The 25,341-nt window shown below is 47.3% G+C and overlaps 1 protein-coding gene across 1 annotated transcript in view; it reads right to left on the minus strand.

The window, feature by feature from the left end:
* The window catches only part of ORC2 (origin recognition complex subunit 2), a 112,438-nt gene that overhangs the window by 75,743 nt on the left and 11,354 nt on the right, over nt 1-25,341 (minus strand). The window contains exons 5-11 of the mRNA XM_063932855.1: nt 11,598-11,690; nt 11,480-11,511; nt 10,257-10,314; nt 8,593-8,759; nt 8,254-8,352; nt 6,974-7,083; nt 3,086-3,218 (exon numbers count right to left, since the gene is read on the minus strand). Coding sequence (XP_063788925.1) covers nt 3,086-3,218; nt 6,974-7,083; nt 8,254-8,352; nt 8,593-8,759; nt 10,257-10,314; nt 11,480-11,511; nt 11,598-11,690 — 692 coding nt within the window. The remainder of the gene's footprint in view (nt 1-3,085; nt 3,219-6,973; nt 7,084-8,253; nt 8,353-8,592; nt 8,760-10,256; nt 10,315-11,479; nt 11,512-11,597; nt 11,691-25,341) is intronic.

Below are 25,341 nucleotides of genomic sequence, written 5' to 3' on the forward strand. Positions count from 1 at the left end.
CTATATATATATATATATATATATACACAGGGACTAACTGAGTTATGTCCCTAATAGCTGCTTTTTATATAATATACTGTATACAGTGCCAATTTTAATGCCCCCCCTCTCTTTTCCCTCTTACTGTACTGTAGAATTGCAGGGAAGAGCCAGGGAGCTTCCTTCCAGCCGAGCTGTGAGGGAAAAATGGCGCCAGTGTGCTGAGGAGATAGGCTCCGCCCCTTTTTCGCGGCCTATTCTCCCGCTTTTTATGGGATTCTGGCAGGGGTATTTACCTCATATATAGCCCCAGGGGCTATATATTGAGGTATTTTAGCCAGCCAAGGTGTTTTTATTGCTGCCTCAGGGCGCCCCCCCCAGCGCCCTGCACCCTCAGTGACCGGAGTGTGAAGTGTGTATGAGGAGCAATGGTGCACAGCTGCAGTGCTGTGCGCTACCTTGGTGAAGACAGGATGTCTTCATGCCGCCGATTTTCCGGACCATTCTGGAATTGGTAATGGCAGTCCTGTACCACAAATCTGAGGTACTCCTGGTGAGAATTGTAAATGGGGACATGCAGGTAAGCATCCTTGATGTCCAGGGATACCATGTAATCCCCCTCGTCCAGGCTTGCAATAACCGCCCTGAGCGATTCCATCTTGAACTTGAATTTTTTTATATATGTGTTCAAGGATTTCAAATTTAAAATGGGTCTCACCGAACCGTCCGGTTTCGGCACCACAAATAGTGTGGAATAGTAACCCCGGCCTTGTTGAAGTAGGGGTACCTTGATTATCACCTGCTGGGAATACAGCTTGTGAATCGCTGCTAGCACCGCCTCCCTGTCTGAGGGAGCAATCGGCAAGGCGGATTTTAGGAAACGGCGGGGTGGAGTCGCCTCGAATTCCAGCCTGTATCCCTGAGATACTATTTGAAGGATCCAGGGATCCACCTGTGAGCGGGCCCACTGATCGCTGAAATTCCTGAGGCGGGCCCCCACCGTACCTGGCTCCGCCTGTGAAGCCCCACCGTCATGCGGCGGACTTGGAAGAGGAAGCGGGGGAGGACTTTTGTTCCTGGGAACCTGCTGTTTGCTGCAGCCTTTTTCCCCTGCCTCTGCCTCTTGACAGAAAAGACCCTCCTTTTCCCCGCTTGTTTTTCTGGGACCGAAAGGACTGAACCTGATAAAATGGCGCCTTCTTAGGCTGTGAGGGGACATGGGGTTCTGGCTCTGTAAGGGGGACGGCGGCGCGGCTCCGGGACCGAACATCAAGGCTGGGCCTGCGGTCGATCCCTCTGGAGCTAATGGTGTCCAGTAGCCTAAGAAGCCCAATCCGGCTGCAAGCAGGCGAGTTCGCTTCTTCTCCCCTTAGTCCCTCGCTGCAGTGAGCCTGTTGCCAGCAGGTCTCACTGAAAATAACAAATTCTAAGACTATAACTTTCTAAGAGCTCAGGAGAGCCCCTAGTGTGCATCCAACCTCGGCCGGGCACGAAATCTAACTGAGGCTTGGAGGAGGGTCATAGTGGGAGGAGCCAGTGCACACCAGGTAGTCTAAGATCTTTCTAGAGTGCCCAGCCTCCTTCGGAGCCCGCTATTCCCCATGGTCCTTACGGAGTTCCCAGCATCCACTAGGACGTTAGAGAAAGTAAAATCAAACGTGAGCTTTCAGCTCATGATGTGCTTCCTTTGAGGCACATAAAAACACTGGGGATCCAGGGAGTATGGAGGAGGGAAGTGGAGGGTTGCTCATTTAAATATTTAAATGTGCCTTCCTTTGCTACGCACCGTCCATATCCCAAGAGTACTCCAGTGACCCCTAGTGGATGAAAAAGAAAAGCAGACGGACTAGTATACAGGGAAGGAAGATACAACAGCAAAATGGCTTTGAAGCGGAATACAATAAGTGTTTCCACCATATATCTTGGAAGACCTCTGGCCAGAGCCACACCTTCCCATGAAATGTCCCTCACCATCAACAGCACCGCGTTTTCCCTCAGTCTCACAGCCCGCTGCACTGGCGTCACTCTAGACTCCGTGCTCTACCTTATTCCTCATATCCAGACTCTGACCTAGTCCTGTCAGCACGACACAGAAATATTACTCTCCTATCATCTCCTGCCTTGTCTATTGCAACCTCAGCTACTGCAGCAAGACTGATCTTCCTCTCCCACCATTCCACATCTGCCGGACCACTTAGCAAATCCTTACGCTGGCTCCCTGTGCTCTCCAAAGTTCAATAAAAATGACTTAATTACAAAGCCCTTAAAAACCACCACTCTATCATACACTTCAAAGCTCAAATGAAAATGCTCTCACTCTTGCAGTCTTAAGAACTACCACCGACGCGTTTCTCCGCAAACACCATCATCTTTTCAGCAAACTTATGAGCTTTAGTAGATCTCCCATTTTGTGTGTGGTACAATTGCCTCCACCAATGGCACAACTCAACTACATAAGAGGATGGCTAGATGAAAGAAACTCGTTTACGAAGTGTCACCTACAATACGGAGGTGTCCTCACACATCTAGCCTGAATACACCACGCAGCGGGTGGTGCCTGGGGTTAGTGATCTGTCAGGTCCCGTGAACCTACGCTAGCGTTGGGCATCTCGGGGGGGGGGGGGGGGCGGGAGTACATCTGTAATTTATTACATCTTGGTAAAGCAAACATTTCGTAGAAACAAAGTATTTTAGTCATCACATTTCATTTATATCTTTATGTAATTTTAAGCATTATATTGTCCTTGAAAACTGAAATGTGACCATCAAGCTGCAATGGGCCTAAAGGCCCTACACACTTGACGATAACGATAGATATGAACGATATTGTTAAAAAATGAACCAGAAATCGTTCATATCGTTCAGTGTGATGTGCGGCCCCGCAGTCGTTCATCATTGATCTATTCTTGTTTATACATGCAAGTCAACTTGGACGATATAGATGTATGTACGGTCATATCGTCCAGTGTGTATGTAAAAATCGTTGAAGAAAATAAATCGGCCATGGATAATATTGTTGGCCGATAAAATCCTGAAATCGGCCAGTGTGTGAGGCCCTTCAGGTCACCCAGGATCTGGATGGCATGCAGTGCAGAAAATCACTTACAGATTTGATGGTAATACTTGGAAAAAATCCATTGATGACAATGTGGAGAGAATCTTTCAGGAGTGAGGTCCTAAACTTCTCTATGAGGTTCCGCTTACTGCCCAGACCAAAGAGGATAATGTTGAAACCTAAGCTGAAAACAAAACGAATCTTCGTTAGACAAAGCTTGGAAACCGACATATCCTAGAAAAGGTTGGGTTGCGGTCAACTTCCTACTGATCTCTTATGGGTAACCAGCTAATCGCTGTATAAAATCGATGCTTGTACACTGAGCAGCCAAATTCTTATCACCAATTGGCGATTTTATGCCAAGTAACTTTTCGGATACTGCTGACATAGGATGGTGAATCCGTTTAATAACGGAGAGGTGGAAGTACGCAGAGACTAGTGTAGTGTATAACTCATGACATTATGGGTAAACAATGCAATCTGACGGACTATGGCCCTCATTCCGAGTTGATCGCACGTAGCAACTTTTTGCTGCTCGTGCGATCAACTAGACGCCGCCTATGGGGGAGTGTATTTTAGCATAGCAGGGCTGCGATCGCTTGTTCAGCCCTGCTATTCTAAAAAAAAAAAAAAAAAAAAGTTTCCTGCAAAACATGACCAGGGTCAGACTTACTTACCCTGTGCGACGGATCCAGCGACGAAGGTCCCAGGATTGACGTCAGACATCCGCCCTCCAAACGCCTGGACACGCCTGCGTTCGTATCTCAACACCCAGAAAACGGTGAGTATCCGCCCCGGAACGCCTCCCCGCTGTCATTCTTGTGACCGCGCTAGCGATCACTTTCTTCATTCTTCTGGTCATTGCCCGGCGACGGCTGTCGCTGGGCAACAACGCGTGTTCGCATAGCGGCCGCCGTGCATGCGCAGTTCCGACCCATTCGCACTGCAGCGAAGAACCGCTGCGTGCGAACGGGTCGGAATGACCCTGTGACCGGACGGTCCTGTACGAAAGCTCTCACCGCTTTCGCGTCCCGTCCCCAGTACACAGAATGGATGTTTAGGTCACACGGGGGGTGTGGTTCATCAAATAGACAGTATCTAGGTCGACAATGTTTAGGTTGACCACTATAGGTCGACAGTCACTAGGTCGACATGGATGGAAGGTCGACAGGGTTTCTAGGTCGACATGTGCTAGGTCGACAGGTCTACATGAGGATTTTTTTTTTTTTTGGTGTCGTTTTCTTCGTAGAGTGACCGGGATCCCAAATTAGTGCACCGCTTCGCTCGCCATGCTTCGGGCATGGTGCCTTCGCTCCGCTACCGCTTCGCTCGGCACAGATTACCGTTCCAATCGTAGTCCACGTGGATCGTTAAGTATGAAACATTTTTAAAAAGAAAAAAAAATGTGAAAAAGTCATGTCGACCTTTAGACCTGTCGACCTAGCACATGTCGACCTAGAAACCCTGTCGACCTTCCATCCATGTCGACCTATAGTGGTCGACCTAAACATTGTCGACCTAGATACTGTCGATCTTCAGATCGGATCCCCACACGGGACCTGGCCACATAGGGGATTCCCGCTTACCATCAGTAACCGCCTGTTACTGACTCCACCCACTGCGCAGTGGGCGGGTTTATGCTGCCACCAAACTCCTAACCTGCCGTGGCGTTTGGAACCACGGTTCTGCTCTGTATGTGCAGACACGCTGCCTTACCACACCTGTGTGGTGTTGATGAATCCCCACTAGTCGCTTGACTAGGCCTCTACCGGTAGCTGGCGGAAGGCGGAACTTGGAGATGCTGGTTCACCCTGGACAGCCGGTGAACGGGGCTAGGTTTTGCATAGCCCTGTAGGTCACAAGATGACGCGGTCGTCTTTAGGCAGAAGATCTTTATTTGCCCAAATACAGCCTTCAAAAAGGCTCAGCAATACAGCAAGATGTTACAGCAGAATGAAACTGGTATAATACACATGGAGCTCACAGGCTACCTCTTTTTATACAATAAAACCACACAGTACCACAGGGGGTCATGTCCCCCCCGAGTCCTATTCATCCAATCAGGATATCTTACAAAATACAAATAAATAAATTACATTTCAAAAGGAGATAAGTGCATGAAGCAATATCCTCCTTCCTGTCACACAGACGTTTGGTATCAGTTTAACATTCACTATTCATAAATTTATCACATAGCTTCAAATACGGTTTGTATTTTATTTCCCAAACAAATGTTCTTCCTTCCTGCATCTACCATTCAGGATTCGTATATTAATGAAACCAGCTACATAAATAAATACAGGTTCCCAACCCAATCTGACACTCACAGCCATTACCTGCCGTGCACTGTCCAACATCAAAAGGGTTTTGTCATTCACACATCTGCTAGCAGAGGCGATTAGCATGCCACTTCCTATTCCCAGAAGATAGGAGATGCTTATTCAGACATAGGCCCTCATTCCGAGTTGTTCGCTCGGTAAAAATCTTCGCATCGCAGCGATTTTCCGCTTAATGCGCATGCGCAATGTCCGCACTGCGACTGCGCCAAGTAAATTTGCTATGCACTTAGTAATTTTACTCACGGCTTTTTCATCGTTCTGGCGATCGTAATGTGATTGACAGGAAATGGGTGTTACTGGGCGGAAACAGGCCGTTTTATGGGCGTGTGGGAAAAAACGCTACCGTTTCCGGAAAAAACGCAGGAGTGGCTGGAGAAACGGAGGAGTGTCTGGGCGAACGCTGGGAGTGTTTGTGACGTCAAACCAGGAACGACAAGCACTGAACTGATCGCAGATGCCGAGTAAGTCTGAAGCTACTCAGAAACTGCTACGAGGTGTGTAATCGCAATATTGCGAATACATCGTTCACAATTTTAAGATGCTAAGATTCACTCCCAGTAGGCGGCGGCTTAGCGTGAGCAACTCTGCTAAAATCGCCTTGCGAGCGAACTCGGAATGACCTCCATAGTAAGTGCATTTTTCCCTTTAAAATAAAGGTGACCGCATCTTAACTATAAAAACATTTAAACATGCAATCCTACAATTGTGCACAGAGCACTACATGACATGTTAAGACACATCATTAAACATATTTTTAAACAGTCCGCGCCCAGCGCCATAAGTACATTTCAAATATGGTACCTAGCACCAGTTGCATTCAAAAAGTGGCGTCAAGCGCCAATTATCTTTCAAAATGGCGCCGGGCACGAGGAGTTAACCCCTTAAGTGCCACGGCCGCCATTACCATGTGGCCACAAGGGCTGTCCAGCCACACTCCCCCTATGAGCGTTGTGACTCTTCAGGCTAGCGGCAGCAATCGTCGCAGTGTGCTAGTCCACTCTGTGTACACTTCACACCCGCCGCCATCCAACAATTCACCTGTGTAGCCGTTCCGCCAACGCTCACACAGCTGCTGCAAACGCCAAAATCATTCCATGTTTAAAGTCCGTAAGATCGCGTAATGTACTCATTGGGGGTAATTCTGAGTTCATCGCAGCAGCAAGTTTGTTAGCAATTGGGCAAAACCATGTGCAGTACAGGTGTGGCAGATATAACATTTGCAGAGAAAGTTAGATTTGGGGGAGTTATATTGTTTCTGTGCAGGGTAAATACTGGCTGCTTTATTTTTACACTGCAATTTAGATTTCAGCTTGAATACACCACAGCCAAATCTAACTCTCTCTGCACATGTTATATCTGCCCCTCCTGCAGTGCACATGGTTTTGCCCAACTGCTAACAAATTTGCTGCTGTGATCAACTCAGAATTAGGCCCATTAGTTCACAAGTGACAAACCTCATTAGTCTCTGCGTATCCTCACCTTTATGTTCTTATACAGGTGCAGACATACTATGTCAGCAGAAGCAGAATCGCTTCCTTGCATAAAGTCACCTGGTGGTCACAATAATTTGGCCGCTCGGTGTATGTTCTTAGGTACTTACTGCAGTTGCAGCATCCACTTGTAGAACAGGGCCTCATGTTTGTCGTTCAGACTGCGCAGATCGTCAGCGAATGCGGAGGGGTACTGATCCAGGAGTTTCCTTAATGTTTCCTGGAAATGTAATCCGTTATAATAAGGTGTTGTTACACAAAATCTGCACAAGAAGGGTCGGTAACCCGTAGCAACCATTCAGGTTCCGCAACTTTCTAGCAGTTTAAAAAATGAAAATGAAATATCTTACTGGCTTCCATCAGGTGCTTAGGCGGTAACTTTCTATAATGTCCTACAGTATGTCATTATAGGAGTTTATATTGGCTTTCTTGTATATATTAACTAAAGGTCAACGAGATGGCTCAGAGGTGTGATGGAGGCGAATAATGAAACAACTGATGACGGCATCTAATTACGCACCAATCACTACTGATAAAACGACGTGTGGATTCTGGCGCAGTATTATGTGTAAGTGGGTGTCTCAGAACTTGGCTATTCTGCAGCACGGATGTACACCAGGGAAGGAGCATGTAGCACAGATGCACAAAGGCCAAATCCCCAGCACTGTGTTCATAGCAACTAACGTCCGAGGAGCTTGCACTCCTGGAGAGGAGTCGTAGGGAACATCTGGGCTCGCCGTTTAAGTTGTATCATTGGTTGGTGCTCACTATTATTGCAGCAAAGTAAATTGTCTTTTATTGGAGGCCCACACAATCGTTGTGTCTAGGGAAGCCAATCCCAAGCCATTTTTTTCAATCCCGGGAATCGGGATTGAAAAATGATCAATCCCGGGGTTTCTGGGATAGCCGGGATTGGTTCCCTTGCAATGTCCGCCACCGCTGTCCCACACTCCCCGCCCACATAATAACATACCCCATCTGCCTGGGTTGGAGGGTTGGTCTACCTACTGTTGTATTGCGTGCCGGCACTGAGGTCCGAGAGGCGGGCGGAGTACGGCTGTCTGAGCAGCGTGTCTTGAAGTCAGAGGTCACGCTGCGCAGACAGCTGCACACCGCCCGCCCGCTACGCACAGCCGGGGGCAGGGGTATGCGGGCAGCGTGAGCCTCCTAAGGACGCTCAATGCTGCCCGGCATTGAAAAAACAAAAAGGGGTTTCCTAATCTCGAAATCCCCTGGATTGGAAGCCCCAATCCCGGGATTGAATAACAGGCCATTTTTTGGCCAAAATCCTGGGAACCCCACCCATCTTGGGATTGGCCACCATAGTTGTGTCATTTCAGAGTATTCGCTTTTGTGTGAAACACTTACTGGAAAGATTTACACTCCATACCTGGTCTAATTTAGGAGTCTGGAGCTTCTGCAACGTTCTGTCCGACGTGATGACCTTGGAACTGCTGTGAGCTTCAAAATACTCTTCCACCAAGTTGCTCTAGGACAGGAGTGGGATACATAAACCACGGACATCTTGTTGTGCTTTCCTCTATTTATAGTTACGATTCAAAGTGAAAAAAAATCTTCAGATGAACACAGATGTAACACCGGCACAAAAGGAGGTGTGCTAATAATGAATGCTAATGCTATTATATAAAAAGAACATATTAAATCAATTCACATCTACACCTCTATAACCAAACAACAGGGAAACAAAACTCCATTAAAATAGACTTACTTTTTTCTTTCCTTTTTTGGACGGCGTTTTGCCGGGTGTTTGAGCCCCTTTGCTTGGCGTCTGTGACACTTTACTTGGTGTTTTGGCTGTAGCCGGCCTCTCTTCTGTCTCTTCATCAGAGTTGGAAGCAGAATAATCACTCTCGCTGTCAGACCTTAGATTTGGTGCTGGAAAAGGACGTGCCTCTCTTACAATACCCAAACATTTGAGGATGGACAATATATTACATAATATTATATATATATATATATATATATATAATCACACATACATATATATATATATATATATATATATATATATATATATATATATATATATATATATATATATATATATATATATATATATATATATATATATATATATTTTGTTTACATACATACATACACAGGAAAATAATTGTTTGAAGTCTTTTTGGGGTGACATTGTTACTGGACAGAGACAGGAGGTGGCACATCATTGTCCGGACAGCCGAGTGTTGGTGTACACTGTAGGTTGGCCAGGTTAGTCATTCCCCCTTTTTCCAATGATTCTAAACAGAAGAGGGGACAGCTACGTTGCAGGGCTCCTTTGTACGGGTGGGCTTACAGCTGTTGAGCCGAAGATGCACCTGAATGATATCACTAAGCTAATTGAGCATCTACCAATATATATGTTTGTTGTGAGAGGCAGAGAGGTTCCTGCATTAGGAGGAGGTGCAGGCCCTGACATGCCACATGGAGCATTATGGGGTTGCTCCAAGGTAGGTAGCTCTTAGCTTAGACATATTGTAGTAAGGAGCCATTATCATGTGGCTCCTTGCTGGTTAATCTTAGACCAAGATTGGGGTAATGGAGGTGTGAGGTGTGGTGCCTCTGGACTGGCTGAGCTGGATGGCCTTAGTGTGGCATACCCTTACATTCTATTAACACTTTTCACTTATTAATTTTTTAACACTATTTCTCTATTTTAATTGCATTTCATTTTTGGATCACTTTCTCTATAGCTTCGGCTTCCTAAATACTAATTTATTAACACTATCGTATTTTCACTGGTATGCTACGCTGGGCTTTCTGGCTTATGCTAGTGTTTTGGGGTGCCACACCCTGCACCTAGATATAGCGCTAGGGACCCCAAATATACATAGACGCCTTGATGCGGCTTTGGGGCTTATTCACACATTTGCGCAAATATGTGTAACGAAGATCTCTGAATTCTGTTATCATGTGGAATTTATATCTGGTTACGGTTATCATTCAGGGTGCTGGGGGAAACAAATGGCTTTTTTTTCTTGCTTAGAAATACCCCTCCCTTTCGAGCACCTGAATGATATCACTAAGCTAATTGAGCATCTACCAATATATATGTTTGGTGTACACTGTAGGTTGGCCAGGTTAGTCATTCCCCCTTTTTCCAATGATTCTAAACAGAAGAGGGGACAGCTACGTTGCAGGGCTCCTTTGTACGGGTGGGCTTACAGCTGTTGAGCCGAAGACGGGACCCCCTGCAGCTCTAGGCAAATTCATACTACAAAACTATGTTTAAACATGCAACCCTTATTATTTACATTAGAGACACAAAGACAGGAGAACCTATAATGTTAGAGTCCAGACTCTGGGCCGCTTCATAAATTATTAAAATATTGTCAAGATGAGAATGGATAACAAGCGTGTATTCTGTACCTGACAGTCTCTTCCTCAGTCTGTGCGGTGTGGTGGAAATAAATTCAGTTTTTTTCCCCTTAACAGAATAAAAAACAAAAAGCTAAGTTATGGGACTGGTTACACCCATTTAGGGGCGGATTAGGAGTCAAACGCAAAGGAGCAATTTATTTCTTCTGCGCATGCATCCAGCGCCCGTGCACATGGGGGGGTCATTCCAGGTTGTTCACTCGCTAGCAGTTTTTAGCAGCCGTGCAAACGATATGCCGCCACCCACTGGGAGTGTATTTTATCTTAGCAAAAGTGCGAACAAAAGGATCACAGAGCGGCTACAAAATAATTTTGTGCAGTTTCAGAGTAGCTCCAGACCTACTCAGCGCTTGCGATCACTTCAGACTGTTCAGTTCCTGATCTGATATCACGAACACGCCCTGCGTTCGCCCAGCCATGCCTGCGTTTTTCCTGGCACGCCTGCATTTTTCCGAACACTCCCTGAAAACTGTCAGCCGACACCCAGAAACGCCGACTTCATGTCAATCACTCTGCGGCCAGCAGTGCGACTGAAAAGTTTCACTAGACCTTGTGTGAAACTACATCGTTCGTTATAATAGTACGACGTGCGTGCGCATTGCGCCGCAAACCCATGCGCAGAAGTGCCATTTTTTTGCCTGATCGCTGCGCAGAGAAAGAAAGCAGCTAGCGATCAACTCGGAATGACCCCCATAGAGTCACAGCTGTGATGGAGGCACCAAAGAGACGCATGGTTTCAGAAATGTCTTGAGAATGTGTTGGCCGTTTCAAGGTGGTGACGGAGGTGGCAAACCGGGCGCACGTAGATGGCCAATCTTACAGGTGTGTTATGGGAGTGTCGCAGGCATGTCACTGAAAGCGGTTGCATACAGAGACGCAAAATCATTCACATAGGGGCCATATTCAGATGGATGATCGGCACCTGCCATAGGGCTGCTGCAATTGATGTTGGCGTCTAAAGGTATTTTAGCGACTTAACGTGCGTCATAGTCCTTGCATGTAAAGATGCGCGGCTGTACACTAAGGAGTAGCTTGCACCGGCATTTGCATGAAGACGCAGAAGCAATAAAGAAAAAAGGAGGTGCGCTGTATTGTAGTTAAATGCAAAGTAAAGTACTGTATATTTTCCACAACATATACAGCAAAATCCTGCACCTTGAGGAAGGTTCCCCTCTAGGTACAAACTGCATCATACACAGAACACATCTGCTCACCTTTGAAGGGGTTCTAGCGACTGCAGGTTGTTCTGTCACAGGAAACAAAGAACATGACATGGTTATTATAAGCCCGGCCAAGCTACACCTGAATACCATCTCCTAGTCAGTAACATACTCTTGTTGCTGGGAGATACTCGGACCTCATCCTCAGTTCCCTCTGTTGTGGAGAACGTCACATTCTTACCAGGAGTCCTCGCCATCTCAGAGGCTGAAATAATAACAGACAAGAACACGTGCCAGAGCACCAATTATACATTGTTACTTATACAGATATTACACTAATACAAATATTATCATATTATCTATGGAAACATCAGGTTATACTGGGTGATTTGATTTCTACTGGCCTTTTCCCACACTGAGGCACCTACCTTATGATCCCACGGAGTTGCGAGCGGCAACATATATTTGTATTTTTTTATATACTTTATAACATATATACACATTAAAGCAGGGGTGGGGAACCTCCGTCCCGCGGGCCGTATAATGCCCGCAAAACCGTTTGTTCCGGCCCACCCGCTTGTGTCAGTGAGACATGCCGCCGCTCAGTCTGGCGGCAGCGTATCTCAGCTGTCAGGGCAGGGAGGAGAGCGCAGCTACTATGTCCAGTGGCAGGTAAGATCTCAAACCAGCCGCCGGTTCATGAGCCAATCAGAGCTCGCAGACCGGCAGCCAATCAGGAGCCGCCGCTGCCGGTCCGCGAGCTCAGATTGGCTCACGAACCGGCGGCTGGTTTGAGGTCCTACACACCGCGGCACGACATAGCCACGCTCTCCTCCCTGTCCTGGCCCCCTGGCACCTGAGAAATGCCGCAGGTTGGAGCAACAGCAGTGGTGAGCAGCACAGTGGGGGGGGGGGGGGGGGGGGGGGGGCATTTGTGGATCCGGCTCTGTGAGGGCATTTGTGGATTTGGCACTGTGGGGGCATTTGTATACCTGGCACTGTGGGGGCATTTGTATACCTGGCACTGTGGGGGGCATTTGTGGATCTAAAACTGCGGGGGGCATTTGTGGATCTGGCACTGCACTTTTGGGGGCATATGTGTATCACGTCACATTTTAATTGGCCACACCCATTTTTTTGGCGCACGCACACAGTACCTCTAAGGGGCAGACCTACTGGGGGGCAGGGTAATTTTTAAGTTGAGAATTTTTGTATGGCCCCCGAAAGATTTTATAAATATCCAAATGGCCCTTGGTAAAAAAAAAAAAAAAAAAAGAGGATTTTGGTACTTACCGATAAATCCATTTCTCTGAATCCTCTAGGGGACACTGGAGTCCTATACAGTAGGGGTGTGAAGCTTGCAACCGGAGGTGTGGCACAATCTAAAATTAGCAGTCTGCACAGCCGGCTCCTCCCCCTTCACATCCCTCCTCCCTCAGTTTTGAAAATTTGACTGAGAGAATAGGACATGAGACTAACGCACCTGGCGAGGAACCGAACCGTACAACCTAACAAACAGCATCCAAGAACTTCTTTAACCGAAACTAACACAGTTTGTACGAACTGTTTGAACAATAACACAAACACAGCAGGCTGACAGCACCGAGGCGGGCGTCCAGTGTCCCCTAGAGGATTCAGAGAAATGGATTTATCGGTAAGTACCAAAATCCTCTTTTCTCTTTCATCCACTAGGGGACACTGGAGTCCTATACAGTAGGGGACGTCCCAAAGTTAACCCCCAGGGAGGGAGTGCTGTCAGTGGCCTGCAAACCTAAACGTCCAAACTTAAGAGTCCTCGGACGCGAAGGTATCAAACTTGCAAAATTTCGCGAACGTGTGGGCTGAGGACCACGTCGCCGCTCTGCAAAGTTGAGTAGCAGAAGCACCTCTGGGAGTCGCCCATGAGGTACCCACTGATCGGGTGATAGGAGCACCCGTCTGAACTGTAACCAGTCTGCCACAGAAAATATAAGCTTGTCGAATGGCAAGTCGAAACTATCTAGACAAATACTGCTTAACTGCTGGCCAACCCTTCTTTGGCCCATCATAAAGAACAAACCAATGGTCCGACTTTGAGGGACGGCGTAACTTGGATGTATACCCGTAAATCTCGGACAACATCCAAAGACATTTCCCCATCTGCAAGACCCCTGAAGAATGGGACCACAATTCGCTGGTCTAATGGAAACCCCGAAACAACCTTAGGAAGGAAATCTGCTCTTGTACGGAGTTCTGCCCTTATCCTTGTGAAAAATTAAAAAGGGACTCCTACAGGATAAGGCTCCCAAGCCGGCAAGGCAAGCAAAAATGTGACCTTCCCAGAGATAGATAGATAGATAGATAGATAGATAGATAGATAGATAGATAGATAGATAGATAGATAGATAGATAGATAGATAGATAGAGATATATATATCTCTATCTATCTATCTATATATATATATTTTATTATTTTTTTATTATTTTATTTTGTTTTGTTTTTTTATAACGTGGTGATTCCAAAAATTCCAACACCAAATTTAAGTCCCATGGTGCAGTGGAGGGACGAAAAGGGGGTTGGATCTCTGGCAAAGATGCCAACTGCTGTTGAAATAGGATGGAGAGAGACAAAATTTGAACCTTCAGAGAGCCCAGCCTCAGACCTACCTCTAGACCGACCTGAAGGAAAAGTAGTAGTCTGGATAAGTGGGAGTTCGTCGAATCCCACCCACGTTCTGGACACCAGTCCATGTATCCCTCCAAATCCCGTAGTAGCGCCTGGCTCTGACCGGCGTCTTAATGGTAATCATCGTAGGACTGGCCGTCCTTGGTATCCGTCCGTTTCGTAAGATCCTGGTTTCAATAACCACGCCGTTAAACGCAGCCTGTTCAGGTCTGTGTTGGAACGGTCCCTGAGATAGCAGGTCCTCTCTCTGAGGTAACCGCCAAGGATCTTCCGCTAGTAACTCTCACAGGTCTGAGTACCAACTCCTGCGAGTCCAACCTGGTGCGATTAGAATCACCCACACTCGTTCTTGTTTCAACCGTTTACCAAACCCTGGGTATGAGTGGGAAAGGTAGAAAAACGTAAAACCTCCCTGTAACACCAAGGAAGTGTTAATGCGTCCACTCCTTCTGTGGATCTCTTGTCCTGGACACATATCTGGGCAGTTGATGGTTTTGCCGAGACGCCCTAGGTCGACTTGAGGTAGACCCCATCTCCTCACCACCATGTCGAAAGTCCGTGGATGAAGCACCACTCCCCCGGATGTATGTCCTGGCGACTGAGATAATCTGCTTCCCAGTTTTCCCCACCTGGAATGAACACTGCTGAGAGGATGATGTTTCGTCCTTTTTCCCACAACAAGATCTTTGTGGCTCCTTTTAACACGATTCTACTCCTAGTTCCTTATGCCGTCGTCGTGACATTGTACGACTGTATTTTTATGTGTTTACCCATGACTAGGTCTTCGGCTAAGAGAAGTGTATTGTAAAACTGCTCTTAGTTCTAGAATATTTATGGGTAGTCTGCTCACCAGTATTGTCCATCTGCCTTGAAACTGATGTTCCGCCAAGACGGCACCCCAACCTCTGAGACTGGCGTCCGTTGTCAGGTTCCCCCAATCCCAAATGCTGAATCTCTTGCCTGCTGCGAGATTCCTGTGCAACGACCACCAAATCAAGGATGGTCGTATGTTCAGTGGAAGTCGGATTATTTGAAGTAGAAGCCAGTGCGACCCTGCTCCCTGAGCAAGGAGGGTCATCTGGAATGGACGGGGATGCTGTAGAGAAACAGTTTGTGATCTCAGTACCCTAAGCCAGTAATCTCTGTAGGTCCTGGACCTTGTTCTCTGGTAGGTAAACCCTCAATTGTACTGTGTCCAAGATAAAATCGAGGGATTGAATGCGTTGAGTTGGCATGAGGTTGGATTTCTGGAAAATCCCAAGCCACCCATGTTGAATGAGAAATTGATGAGATGTCTGAACATCCTTGATCAACTGTTCCCGAGAGGATGTCTCGTTCCGTGGATCGTCAAGACAAGATATAAACGTGACCTTTAAACGTCTCAATCCTGCAACCATGATTGCCATGATTTTCGTAAGGATTCCTGAGTCTGATGATAGATTGAACGGCAAGGCCCTTGAATTGGTAATGATCCATCACCAGTGCGAACCTTAAGTAAGCCTGGTGAGGAGTCCCGATTGGGGTATGCAGATTTGTAACCTTTACGTCCATTGATACCATGAACTTGCCTTTTTCTAAGACTGCAATGATCGACTGGATTGATTCCATCCTGAATTTGCAGACCCTTATAAACTGGTTTAAAACTTTGAAAATGAGAATCTGTCTGCCGACCTGTCTGGCTTTGGCACGACAAAAAGATTGGGATAGAAACCCGTACCTTTCCGAGAGGCGGGAACTGGAATAATGACCTCTGACCGTAGTCATTTTTGAATTGCTGTCAGTAATGCCTCTGCTTTCTGAGGGCACCGAGGGAATTCCGTTGTAAAAAAACTGACTGAGGCCTCTGTTGAAAATCCAGTTTGTACTCTATATCCAAAGTTCTGGTGAGGTGTTGGTCCAGATGTCCCAGAAACCTTCCAGACGTGCGCCCACCAAGGGGGACCCCAGGTGGTCTGGGAGGCCGTCATGCCCCTGTCTTATCAGCAGGTTTATCCTGCTTTCTGGTAGTTGTCTGTGAGCGGCCTCTAACTCTGCCTCCAAGGGCTTGTGAACCGAAACCTCTTGCTTGGCCTTGAAAGGACTGTAACCTAAATTAATTAACATTTGTCCCGAATAACCTCTCCTAACCTGTGGAGTGGTTCTCGTAAAAGGAGTAGGTAGGAAAATGGACTTCCCTGCCGTAGATTGTTTGAAATCCACTTGTCCAACTATGGACCGAAAAGCAGTTCACCCCCAAAGGGGATGGATTCCACCACCTTCTGCCATTCTCTGCGCCATAAAATCCGTTTAGGTAATATGGCCGATGTTGGGATGCGCGATGCTATCCTGCTAATATCCTTTGAGGCTTGACACAAATACGAGCCGGATTCTCGAAAGTGTTCCGCCAGTTGGGTATTGCGTCCAAGCTATTGTTCTCCTCAATAGCCTCGACAATACGTCCCAACCATGCTCCCATGGCTTTGTTAACCCAAACACAGATGATCGCAGGTCTCTGTACTGCACCTGCTGCTACAAAAAAATTGATTTTAAGGCTAATTCACTTAAAAGCCATCACATTAGGTATCGGTAAGATTGTCCTCTTTGACAAGGAAGAATACACTACTGGTTTATCAGGTTGCTTCCAAGCCTCCTCCAGTTGAGATCGGAGATACTTAGGAATGAGAAACAGTCGAACGCGGTTCTTTTGGGATTCGAAAAATTCGAAATTCTCTGGCTCCTTAACTTTTTCAACTTTAAAGTTTAGGATCACCGTTACCCCTTCAATTAAGGAATCTAGGTCCGAGATTGCCGTTCTTCTTCCTGAATATCGGCGTTTAGGTTTGATTGAATTATCTGTATCAATAATAAGACCGTCTCTGAAACTGGTACAATAGGAAGAGGTCTTTTAACCGCCTTCTGCTTGTGCGGGCGGTATTAACTTGATGAGAATGTATTTAATCTTTTTTCAATCTCGCAGCCCCTTCCTATTGCTGCAGGTGTGATTCCGCCAGCTACTTGGAGACCATGACCTAGGCGGAGCACTGCTCCCAGGTGTAGTGTCCTTGTCTAATCAGGAGTCGCACACCCCGGAGCTGCCATATAAACATAACAGGTCTTGAATGTCTTTGCTTTAGACATGTTGGTTAAAACCCCTTACCAGGGTATTTCACGGCGCTTTCACCCTTTAAACTAGGAAGAGAAAGGCTGTGAGCGATGACGGAAGCAAAGCTATCGGATCCGGCTGGAATTACTGTTCCCTTCTTTACATAGAAACCAGAACAGGACAAAATTATATATATATATAAAAAATAAAATAAAATAAAATATCAAACCACCAGCCGACATGCAACCTCCACTCTTAATTGTAACTCAGCTACGATGGTAGAGTTTGTATCCGCTTGCTTCCTTGTATTTCCTTCAGGATCTTTAAATAGAAGTCCTTTGAAAATATAAATATATAGGATTATTTTGTACAGGAGATCCTCACATTTCTGAATATACTCTTTCACCAGTAGAGGGAGCTATTGCTACATAAAACATCCCTCTTGATATCTATAGGGGGGGGCTAACCCTTCCCCGTAATTGGCGCCAGTTAGGGATAATTAAGATGGCCGACCTAAAAACATTTTAGTCACTCCAGGTCATCCTTAAATAATCTTTTCTTAAGTTTTAAACAATATGGGGAGGCGCGTGATGTGCTGAGTGGCCTCTTCCCCACACGCGGCTGAAAGCTCTCCTCAGCCGCACGGACACACTGCAGCGTCTATGGTGTGCGCGCGCGCGCTACGGGACCGCTTCTCACCAAGTCCCGTAGCGGCGCCATACAGTGTCTCCCCGTACCCGGCTCACAGTCTCCTGGCCCCTGGTGCTGCACGCTACGGGACTCTTCTTACGAAGTCCCGTAGCGGCGCTATGCAGTGACTCCCCGTACGCGTCTCTCTCTCTCTCTCTCCCGCCCCTGGTGATGTACGCTACGGGACCCTTCTCACTAAGTCCCGTAGCGGCGCTAGTCAGTGGCGCATCTCAGCGGTATTGGGCGGCTTACTGTTCCCCCCTACCCCCGGCGTGCTCTCCAGCCCCGCGCTACACCCTGGTGACCGCTGGCTGTATTACTTTTATGGTATTATGGCAGGAGATAAAGCAGGGGATAAAGCATAAAATAAAACAAAAGTCTAACATGGCCCCTATTGACCAGTACTCACTGTGCCTTGTAAGAGGATCTCCTGTGGAGAGATGCAGGTCCCTTCAAAAGGGATCTTTGTCTCTCCAATGATATACAGCTTTGTCCCCCTTTTCATTAGGTTGACGCAACCATTGTAAATGAATCATTCTTTAGATTTTAGTCAGGAGCTCAGTGCTCCCACGTGCTGTACCTCCAGCACAATTTTCAAAACTAAGGGAGGAGGGATGTGAAGGGGGAGGAGCCGGCTGTGCAGACAATGCTAATTTTAGATTGTGCCACACCTCCGGTTGCAAGCTTCACACCCCTACTGTATAGGACTCCAGTGTCCCCTAGTGGATGAAAGAGAAAAAGGTTACCCACCCCTGCATTAAAGCATCAAAACAGCTGTTGGGTTCACACATCATATTCCACTCCTAACAACTATATAATAAGAATTTACTTACCAATAATTCTATTTCTCATAGTCCGTAGTGGATGCTGGGGACTCCGAAAGGACCATGGGGGGATAGCGGCTCCGCAGGAGACTGGGCACAAAGTAAAAGCTTTAGGACTAGCTGGTGTGCACTGGCTCCTCCCCCTATGACCCTCCTCCAAGCCTCAGTTAGGATACTGTGCCCGGACGAGCGTACACAATAAGGAAGGATTTTGAATCCCGGGTAAGACTCATACCAGCCACACCAATCACACCGTATAACTTGTGATCTGAACCCAGTTAACAGCATGATAACAGAAGGAGCCTCTGAAAAGATGGCTCACAACAACAATAACCCGATTTTTGTAACAATAACTATGTACAAGTAATGCAGACAATCCGCACTTGGGATGGGCGCCCAGCATCCACTACGGACTATGAGAAATAGAATTATCGGTAAGTAAATTCTTATTTTCTCTAACGTCCTAGTGGATGCTGGGGACTCCGAAAGGACCATGGGGATTATACCAAAGCTCCCAAACGGGCGGGAGAGTGCGGATGACTCTGCAGCACCGAATGAGAGAACTCCAGGTCCTCCTCAGCCAGGGTATCAAATTTGTAGAATTTAGCAAACGTGTTTGCCCCTTACCAAGTAGCTGCTCGGCAAAGTTGTAAAGCCGAGACCCCTCGGGCAGCCGCCCAAGATGAGCCCACTTTCCGTGTGGAATGGGCTTTTACAGATTTTGGCTGTGGCAGGCCTGCCACAGAATGTGCAAGCTGAATTGTACTGCAAATCCAACGAGCAATCGTCTGCTTAGAAGCAGGAGCACCCAGCTTGTTGGGTGCATACAGGATAAACAGCGAGTCAGATTTTCTGACTCCAGCCGTCCTGGAAACATATATTTTCAGGGCCCTGACTACGTCCAGCAACTTGGAATCCTCCAAGTCCCTAGTAGCCGCAGGCACCACAATAGGTTGGTTTAAGTGAAATGCTGAAAACACCTTAGGGAGAAATTGAGGACGAGTCCTCAATTCCGCCCTGTCCGAATGGAAAATCAGATAAGGGCTTTTACAGGATAAAGCCGCCAATTCTGACACGCGCCTGGCCCAGGCCAGGGCCAACAGCATGACCACTTTCCATGTGAGATATTTTAACTCCACAGATTTAAGTGGTTCAAACCAATATGACTTTTGGAATCCAAAAAAAAAAAAACTACATTGAGATCCCAAGTGCCACTGGAGGCACAAAAGGAGGCTGTATATGCAGTACCCCTTTTACAAACGTCTGAACTTCAGGGACTGAAGCTAGTTCTTTTTGGAAGAAAATTGACAGGGCCGAAATTTGAACCTTAATGGACCCCAATTTCAGGCCCATAGACACTCCTGTTTGCAGGAAATGTAGGAATCGACCCAGTCGAATTTCCACCGTCGGGCCTTACTGGCCTCGCACCACGCAACATATTTTCGCCAATTGCGGTGATAATGTTTTTGCGGTTACATCCTTCCTGGCTTTGATCAGGATAGGGATGACTTCATCCGGAATGCCCTTTTTCCTTCAGGATCCGGCGTTCAACCGCCATGCCGTCAAACGCAGCCGCGGTAAGTCTTGGAACAGACAGGGTCCTTGCTGGAGCAGGTCCCTTCTTAGAGGTAGAGGCCACGGATCCTCCGTGAGCATCTCTTGAAGTTCCGGTTACCAAGTCCTTCTTGGCCAATCCGGAGCCACGAATATAGTGCTTACTCCTCACCATCTTATCAATCTCAGTACCTTGGGTATGAGAGGCAGAGGAGGAAACACATACCCTGACTGGTACACCCACGGTGTTACCAGAGCGTCTACAGCTATTGCCTGAGGGTCCCTGGACCTGGCGCAATACCTGTCGAGTTTTTCCCAACGGTTTATAATCCTGTGGAAGACTTCTGGGTGAAGTCCCCACTCTCCCCGGGTGGAGGTCGTGCTGAGGAAGTCTGCTTCCCAGTTGTCCACTCCCGGAATGAATACTGCTGACAGTGCTATCCCATGATTTTCCGCCCAGCGAAGAATCCTTGCAGCTTCTGTCATTGCCCTTCTGCTTCTTGTGCCACCCTGTCTGTTTACGTGGGTGACTGCCGTGATGTTGTCCGACTGGATCAACACCGGCTGTCCTTGAAGCAAAGGTCTTGCTAAGCTTAGAGCATTGTAAATGTCCCTTAGCTTCAGGATATTTATGTGAAGTGATGTCTCCAGGCTTGACCATAAGTCCTGGATATTCCTTCCCTGTGTGACTGCTCCCCAGCCTCGCAGGCTGGCATCCGTGGTTACCAGGACCCAGTCCTGAATGCCGAATCTGCGGCCCTCTAGAAGATGAGCACTCTGCAACCACCACAGGAGGGACACCCTTGTCCTTGGTGACAGGGTTATCCGCTGATGCATCTGAAGATGCGACCCGGACCATTTGTCCAGCAGGTCCCACTGGAAAGTTCTTGCGTGGAATCTGCCGAATGGGATTGCTTCGTAGGAAGCCCCCATTTTACCCAGAACCCTTGTGCATTGATGCACTGAGACTTGGCTCGGTTTGAGGAGGTTCCTGACTAGCTCGGATAACTCCCTGGCTTTCTCCTCCGGGAGAAACACCTTTTTCTGGACTGTGTCCAGGATCATCCCTAGGAACAGAAGACACGTCGACTGAACCAGCTGCGATTTTGGAATATTGAGAATCCAATCGTGCTGCCGCAACACTACCTGAGATAGTGCTACACCGACCTCCAACTGTTCCCTGGATCTTACCCTTATCAGGAGATCGTCCAAGTAAGGGATAACTAAAATTCCCTTCCTTCGAAGGAACATCATCATTTCGGCCATTACCTTGGTAAAGACCCGGGGTGCCGTGGACCATCCCTACGGCAGCGTCTGAACTGATAGTGACAGTTCTGTACCATAAACCTGAGGTACCCTTGGTGAGAAGGGTAAATTTTGACATGAAGGTAAGCATCCTTGATGTCCCGAGACATCATGTAGTCCCCTTCTTCCAGGTTCGCAATCACTGCTCTGAGTGACTCAATCTTGAATTTGAACCTCTGTATGTAAGTGTTCAAAGATTTTAGATTTTAGAATCGGTCTCACCGAGCCGTCTGGCTTCGGTACCACAATAGTGTAGAATAATACCCCGTTCCCTGTTGCAGGAGGGGTACCTTGATTATCACCTGCTGGGAATACCGCTTGTGAATGGCTTCCAAAACTGCCTCCCTGTCAGAGGGAGACGTCGGTAAAGTCGACTTTTGGAAACGGCGAGGGGGAGACGTCTCGAATTCCAATATGTACCCCTGAGATATTACCTGAAGGATCCAGGGGTCTACTTGCGAGTGAGCCCACTGCGCACTGAAATTCATTGAGAACGGGCCCCCACCGTGCCTGAGCTTGTAAAGCCCTAGCGTCATACTGAGGGCTTGGCAGAGGCTGGAAAGGGTTTCTTTCCTGGGAACTGGCTGATCTCTGCAGCCTTTTTCCTCTCCCTCTGTCACGAGCAGAAAAGAGGAACCTTTTGTCCGCTTGCCAACAAAGGACTGCGCCTGATAATACGGCGTCTTATTTTGAGAGGCGACCTGGGGTACAAACGTGGATTTCCCAGCTGTTGCCGTGGCCACCAGGTCTAAAAGACCGACCCCAAATGTCCCCTTTCAAAGGCAATACTTCCAAATGACGTTTGGAATCCGCATCACCTGACCATTTTACTGGTAGAATTGGACAACGCACTTATACTTGATGCCAGTCGGCAATTATTCCGCTGTGCCTCATGCATATATAGAAATGCATCTTTTAAATGCTCTATAGGCAATAATATACTATCCTTATCTAGGATATCAATATTTCCAGTCAGGGAATCCGACCATGCCAACCCAGCACTGCACCTCCAGGCTGAGGCGACAGCTGGTCGCAGTATAACACCAGTATGTGTGTAAATACCTTTTTTTGGATACCCTCCTGCTTTCTTTCAGCAGGATCCTTAAGGGCGGCCATCTCATGAGAGGGTAGAGCCCTTGTTCTTACAAGCGTGTGAGCGCCTTATCCCCCCTAGGGGGTGTTTCCCAATGCATCCTAACCTCTGGCGGGAAAGGGTATGCAGCCAATACTTTTTAAGAAATTATTAATTGTTATCGGGGGGAAACCCACGCATCATCACACATTTTATTTCTCAGATTCAGGAAAACTACAGGTAGTTTTTCCCTCACCGAACATAATACCCCTTTTTTGGTGGTACTCGTATTATCAGAAATGTATAAACATTTTCCATTGTCTCAATCATGTAACGTGTGGCCCTACTGGAAATCACGGTTGTCTCTTCACCGTCGACACAGGAGTCAGTATCCGTGTCGGCGTCTGTATCTGCCATCTGCCTGACGGCCTATGAGACGTCTGGACAGGCACAAGCTGAGTAGCCGGCTGTCTCATGTCAACCACTGTTTTTTTATATAGAGCTGACACTGTCACGTAATTTTCAACAGTACATCCACTCAGGTGTCGACCCCCTAGGGGGTGACATCACTGTTACAGACACTCTGCTCCGCCTCCACATCATTTTCCTCCTCATACATGTCGACACACACGTACCGACACCCAGCACACACACAGGGAATGCTCTGATAGAGGACAGGACCCACTTAGCCCTTTGGGGAGACAGAGGGAGAGTTTGCCAGCACACACCAGAGCGCTATATATGTATAGGGACAACCTTACAATAAGTGTCTATCTCTTATAGCTGCTTATATCTGTTATTTTGCCAAATAAGTGCCCCCCTCTCTTTTTTACCCTGTTTCTGTAGTTGCAGGATGCAGGGGAGATTCTGGGAGCCTTCCTACCAGCGGAGCTGTGTGGGAAAAATGGCGCTGTGTGCTGAGGAGATAGGCCCCGCCCCCTTCACGGCGGGCTCTTCTCCCGCTTTTTACTGGAAAACTGGCAGGGGTTAAATACATCCATATAGCCCAGGAGCTATATGTGATGTATTTTTCGCCAACTAAGGTAAATTCATTGCTTCCCAGGACGCCCCCCCCCAGCGTCCTGCACCCTCAGTGACCGGAGTGTGAAGTGTGCTGAGAGCAATGGCGCACAGCTGCAGTGCTGTGCGCTACCTTATGAAGACAGGAAAGTCTTCTGCCGCCGATTTATGGACCTCTTCTTGCTTCAGCATCTGCAAGGGGGCCGGCGGCGCGGCTCCGGGACCCATCCATGGCTGGGCCTGTGATCGTCCCTCTGGAGCTAATGTCCAGTAGCCTAAGAAACCCAATCCACTCTGCACGCAGGTGAGTTCGTTTCTCTCCCCTAAGTCCCTCGATGCAGTGAGCCTGTTGCCAGCAGGTCTCACTGAAAATAAAAAACCTATTTAAACTTTTACTCTAAGCAGCTCAGGAGAGCCACCTAGATTGCACCCTTCTCGTTCGGGCACAAAATCTAACTGAGGCTTGGAGGAGGGTCATAGGGGGAGGAGCCAGTGCACACCAGCTAGTCCTAAAGCTTTTACTTTGTACCCAGTCTCCTGCGGAGCCGCTATCCCCCCATGGTCCTTTCGGAGTCCCCAGCATCCACTAGGACGTTAGAGAAATAGTATTATCATTACCGTGCTGCTTTTTCTAAGTTAGGCTATAATAAACGGCAAAGCCTTTTATTAACACATAATTAGCGTGCAGGCTGCACCATTTGTCTTTCTGGTAGGATACAATATTATTTTTCAAGTTAGTTTGCATTTCTTTCTGAACAGATTTTATTATATACAGCATATATGTACATATGTCTGTGTACAATCTAGATCTATAGGTCTCCAGAACACCTGAATTGCAGCGGCACAAACACTTCCTTATAGCCTTCTTCAAACAACGCACAGCTTGTGTATCGTCCAAAGTTTCAGTTTATGACAAAGTTTCTTCGTCTGCGTTTGTAATAAGTTGATGCAGTTTTGCCCATATCGCAGGTTGTATATATTATAGTATGTAGAAAGGAGGCTCACCAAGTTGGTAGGGTCACAAGTTGTGAGCTATATATTAAAGATAGATAGATAGATAGATAGATAGATAGATAGATAGATAGATAGATAGATAGATAGATAGATAGATAGATAGATAGATAGATAGATAGATAGATAGATAGATAGATTTATGGTAGACTTACCATGGTTAAATCTCTTTCTGCGAGGTACACTGGGTTCCACAGGGAAAACACTGGGGTGTAGAGATGGATCTTGATCCAGAGGCACCAACAGGCTAAAGCTTTAGACTGTCCCAGGATGCATTGTGGGGCCTCCTCTATAACCCCGCCTCCAGGCACTGAGAGCTCAGTTTTAGTTAACCAGTCCAATGCAGAAGCAGGTAAGAGAGAAGGCAGATGTTAGTCACATAGAACCACGCTCTCACGACAGGAGAAGGGACCAGCGGCTAATGCCATACAAACCAAAAGAAGCTAAGTGTGTCAGGGTAGGCACCCTGTGGAACCCAGTGTACCTCGCAGAAAGATTTAACCATGGTAAGTCTACCATAAATCTCCTTTTCTGCAGTGGGACACACTGTGTTCCACAGGGAAAACTTCGGGGATGCCCTAAAGCAGTTCCTCAAGGGAGGGGACGCACCTTAGTGTGTATGAGAACCCGGCGTCCAAAGGAAGCATCCTGGGAGGCGGAAGTATCAAAGGCATAGAACCTAATGAACGTGTT

This window comes from Pseudophryne corroboree, chromosome 7 (genome assembly GCF_028390025.1).
Source record: "Pseudophryne corroboree isolate aPseCor3 chromosome 7, aPseCor3.hap2, whole genome shotgun sequence".
In the NCBI taxonomy this organism is placed as follows: domain Eukaryota; kingdom Metazoa; phylum Chordata; class Amphibia; order Anura; family Myobatrachidae; genus Pseudophryne; species Pseudophryne corroboree.